Source organism: Ostrea edulis, chromosome 4 (genome assembly GCF_947568905.1).
Source record: "Ostrea edulis chromosome 4, xbOstEdul1.1, whole genome shotgun sequence".
Classification (NCBI taxonomy): domain Eukaryota; kingdom Metazoa; phylum Mollusca; class Bivalvia; order Ostreida; family Ostreidae; genus Ostrea; species Ostrea edulis.
This window is the reverse complement of record NC_079167.1, coordinates 60,989,221-60,994,275: the sequence shown is the minus strand read 5'-3', so window position 1 is coordinate 60,994,275 and position 5,055 is coordinate 60,989,221. Positions and strand designations below refer to the sequence as shown.

The 5,055-nt window shown below is 33.7% G+C and overlaps 1 protein-coding gene across 1 annotated transcript; it reads left to right on the top strand.

Moving 5' to 3' along the window:
* The first annotated feature begins 1,539 nt into the window (after positions 1–1,539).
* Positions 1,540–4,513, top strand: LOC130054231 (toll-like receptor 4). The gene is made up of 2 exons (XM_056163258.1): positions 1,540–1,610; positions 1,791–4,513. Exon 2 carries the CDS (start codon positions 1,818–1,820, stop codon positions 4,401–4,403), a length of 2,586 nt encoding a protein of 861 aa, XP_056019233.1. The 5' UTR covers positions 1,540–1,610; positions 1,791–1,817; the 3' UTR covers positions 4,404–4,513.
* The last annotated feature ends 542 nt before the right edge of the window (positions 4,514–5,055 follow it).

Sequence of the window (5,055 nt, the reverse complement as noted above, 5' to 3'; positions counted from 1 at the left end):
CATTTATCTTTCCTAAAGATTTAATATCAATATACATATTTCGGATATAGTTAAAACACTTTCCATTTATTCCATTCTTTATCATCTTACTTCAAAGGCCATTTCTCCAAACAGTGTCGAAAGCCTGCTTAAAGTCGATAAATGCACAAAAGTTTCTTTTTTCTTTTCAATTAAAAATCTGGAAAAAAAATGCAGCATCAAAATGTCGTCTATTGTTGAGTAATTTTCTCTGAAATCTGCTTGATTTTCTTTTATGACACCTTCTTCAGCATATACCGCCAGTTGATTGCCTATAATACAGGTAAAAAAATTCAGGCTGAGTTGGATCACCCTTGTTTTTGTAAATTGGTTTCACAACACCGATTAACCATTCATCTGGTACAAACCCATTGCAAAAAATCATATTAAAAAACTTTTTGTACACTGGTAGAAATAATGACAAAATATTAGAAATATGCTCATTCATAATGAGATCGTATCCTGCGGCTTTACCGTTTTTAAGTTTTCCAACAGCGGCTATTATTTCGTCCTCACCGATTTCACAATTTAAAATGGTGTCCATACAATTAAGAGAATCAACATCAGTAACATTAGGAGTTATGAGATTGATCACTGTTCGTTATCTTCACCTTACATGACTGTCATTATCTTCAAATATATTTTTCAAAAAATCATACACATCATTAATATCTACAGCACATTTTGTATCATGACTTGATGCATTCAAATCTAGGGTTTGTAGAACGGAATTTAGACAACTCTTCTGATAATTTCAATAAAATACGTGTTGACTAATTTTCATTATAGAAATGCTAACATTTGAAGGCGTTCTCTTTCCAGAGTAATTTGTTATTTTGCACCCGTCATCAAACAACATCCTTCCATGGGTTTTATTGTATGGTTTGTTTGGGTTTTTTCTTGTTAATGTAAAGCTGTCATTGGTTTCATATTTGTTCAAATTGAAAATTCTTACCGACGTCCGTCTTTTCTTTCATATCTAAATTACCCTGGAAATTATTTAAAGTTATGAATTGTCGCTTCGTATACAGGTGTAATGAATATTTGAACAAGTATAGTGGGGAAATATTTAGGATCTTTTAGATTCATTTTTGAAATGCTGATACAAAAGGTATAGCAATATTTCAGACCTCAAACGAGTGCAGAAAAAACTGTCGTAAATCAAAGGTATAGAAGTGCATCTGTAACACTCTGCTGTGTCCCAAGTTTTTCCCAAGCTAGCTACAGTTCTGCATCTAGCCTGTACATTTCTAACATTATCTAGTCACTAGTATCAAGGGATCAATCATTACGCCAGAGGTTTAAAACGAAATCAGCTTAACGTTTAATCTACATTCATTGAATTGTACGAGTTTTGTCGATATTTTTATTCATCTTGATTCACGTTCGTCATTGAGAATTTTAAATTTCAGGCATTGAAAAACATTCAAAGCTGAGGGAATGCAACAGGTTTGAAGAAAATGAATAGAATGTTATTATAATGCGAATTCAATTGCTTGGTTTCATACAGCATACTTCCTTGTCCATTTGAACAGCGGCGTTAACTCCGTGCACAAGGAAAGTTAGATCTGTGAGGACACAACTAATTTTAGGTCTGTAAGCAATCTTTTTTTTCAATTTATATATACTCTATATGACATTTTTTATGTTAATATTTATTATATTTAACAATTATATGTACTTAAGTAAACTAAAAACTTCTGATATAATTTTTATCTCTTTAGAATTCATTGAGATAAGAAACTCATTATTTGGATTTTATTTGACTGTAGAACAGAAGTTTTTCTAAGGAGAAGAAAATGAGATACTATTTCTATTGGCTGGTGTGTTTAGGATTTCTCCACGTCACCAATGCTTCGGGATCAGAGTCTGGTCTATCCTGTTGTTCGCAAAGTAAATGCAGATGTAGCATATCAAGCTTTGGAATCACAGCCGACTGTTCGAATTTGGGATTATTTGAATCTCCAGATTTTAATCACTCAGTGACTGTCATAGACTTGAGCTTTAATTTTCTTCACACTTTCCCAGAAGCAGGAAAACTACCACGATCGCTGAAATATATCAATATGACAAAAAACAAATTTACTACTTTTAGTAACAACAGCTTCCGTGAGTTACCGGAGCTGGTTTACCTGAATCTTTCTCATAACGATTTCAGTCTAAACGATAGAACTTTCCCTTCCGGTGTATTTAGCAAGCTATCAAATCTCCGACTTCTGGACTTACAAAGATTTTCATCTACTAAAGATATGAATGACAAATATCCAACTGCCGCTCTTTCCACTCTTAAGAATTTGACTGCTTTGTATATCAACGGATTACCAAATAGTGTTCTTGGAAGAGGTATTGAAAATTTAAGACAGTTGTCTACCTTGGTCATTTCAGGCAACAGCGGGTGGTGTAGAATCACACTAATTACAGAAAACACATTCCGACATGTTCCATTCCTGGAGAAGCTGGACATTTCAAATTGTGGTGTTGAACATATTGCCCTTGGAAGTTTTTCTTTTCTGAAGAAACTAAAGGAATTATCATTATCACATAACAGACAAGCCACCTTTAAGATATTGAAGAACGTTTCCATCGATTTATTGCAAACCCCGGTTCAAATACTGAGGTTAGAAACACTATACTGCACATATGGTATGGGAATTAAGCTTAGAGTCGAGGACATTAGATACTTTCGGAATACCTCGATCAGGGAGTTATATATCGGAGAAAATAGATTAGAACAGATTGAGCCAGGTTTTTCGCATTATCTTCCGAAACATCTACGTCTTCTATCAGCACCCTATAATCGATTCACCTTTGGACTATACCTGATAGAGATGTGCAGTTTAGATAGTTTAGAAGAAATCGATATAAGCCACCGTCTTGAAGAACCAACCGCGAATAAAAATGATTTTATGTGCTTTAATTTCGATGGCATGTCTTGTACAGAAAATAAAAGGCAAGTGAAAATCAAGACATGGGCGCGAAGTTCATTTTGGTCAAATCCATATGCCGATCCATATAACATCACTCTTTGTGTACCTAAATATTTAAGAGTTCTATATATCAACCACGCATCTTTAGGTCCAACATTGATTAATATTACCATCCCTAATAATTCCCTGACCTCAGTGTATCTTCAAAATAACTTTTTTCGTGAATTCAATGGATACCTCTTTGGATTTAACAAAATCAAGCTTTTGGATTTATCGAACAATTTCTGTGGACGTGTGTCACCAACATTTTTTGAATATGTGCCTTCCCTTGAAACTTTGATTCTAAATAATAACTATTTGGGAGAAACTTTGTCTAAAGACAACAACTATGTTTTTAGATATCTAAAAAACCTTCGACAACTCGAACTGAAACAAAATAGAATAAACAATCTTGCAACTACAGTCTTTTACAACCTTATTAATCTTCAAAGCCTAGACTTAAGCATGAATGTCATCACAGAGTGGAAATTAGACATGGGCCGATTACCATCTCTGAAATGTTTGGATCTCTCAAACAATCAGATATCATTTCTTTCGCCATCTTCCACGAAGCAAATTGATAAACTGACCGGGAAGAGAGCTATAAGTATTAATTTAGCAAATAATCCTTTACTGTGCAATTGTGAAACTAAATATTTTATCAATTGGGTGCATCAGCGGTGGGTTTCCAAATCAATCACTTTCATTAATGTCGAAAACTACACATGTTTGATTCATAAATCAAACGAAATACAAATTCAAAAATTCAAAAATACGAAACATTTGAAAGATATCGTAACTCATTTAGAACATGAATGCATATCCTCTGTTGCTATTATAGTGGTAGCAACATGCGCTCTCATATTGTCTGCTATCATTCTATGTTGTGGGTTGGTATATCGTTATCGATGGAGGTTGCGCTACCTATACTATATGACAAAGAGTAGATTTCATGGATACCGGGCTCTGCGGCACGATCATTTCAAATACGACGCCTTCATATCGTACGCCGATGAAGACCGATCTTTCGTTGTTTCAAAATTCATCCCCGAATTAGAGGAACAGTCAGGATTACGTTTATGTCTACATAATCGAGATTTTCTTCCCGGTTACGACATTGCAGAAAACATTCTAACGGCTGTACAACAAAGTAAAAAAACAATTGCCATTTTATCTGGCAATTACATCACATCCTACTGGTGTATGTACGAACTGAACATGGCAAGAATGGAGGGCATCTACTCAAGAGAAGGAGAAGATGTCTTGTTTCTTGTTATTTATGATCACATGCGTTACGAAGACATTCCGCTAACACTTATGGATCTGATGGAAAAGAAATCCTACATTGAATTTCCTAATGATGAATATGGCGATGTTGTTTTCTGGAATAAAGTGAGGGAAACAATAGGACATCACTAAGCTGCAAAACGTTGACTATCGTGCCTTACAATTTCGATTGTGTGATCAGTGACCCAGAATGGATTGCATGATCCAAAAAAACGTTTAGTAAATTTGAAATTAAAAAAAAATTCAAAGCAACATCAAAACTTACGACATTTCAACACTTTACACAACCTTCATTCTTTACAATGAATTCACGACTAGTTTTTTTTTTTTAAATAATATCCATTTGTTTACTTTTTCCTGTAAAGTTTGTTTTTATGAGTATTTTTAGCATTGTTCGTCTGTCCATCAACACTTTCTCTGTGACATGACAACTCAAACAGTTTTCAAATTTTGTACAGAAATAATTTACAATAAGAGGAGGACACCTATATATTTAGGGTCATGTAACTTTGTCTGTATGCATGTCATCATCTTTGTTATTATGAACACTTTCTTTGTGATACGATAACTCAAACAGTTTTCATTGTACAGTTTTCAAGTTTTGTACAGGAATAATTTACAAGAGGAGGACACCTATAGATTTTGGGGTCGTGTTACTTTGTCTGTATGCATGTCATCATATCTTTGTTATTATGACTATCTATTTACCACTGTCTAAGGGGGGATTATTTGAATTATGATATATATATATATATATATATATATATATATATATATATATATA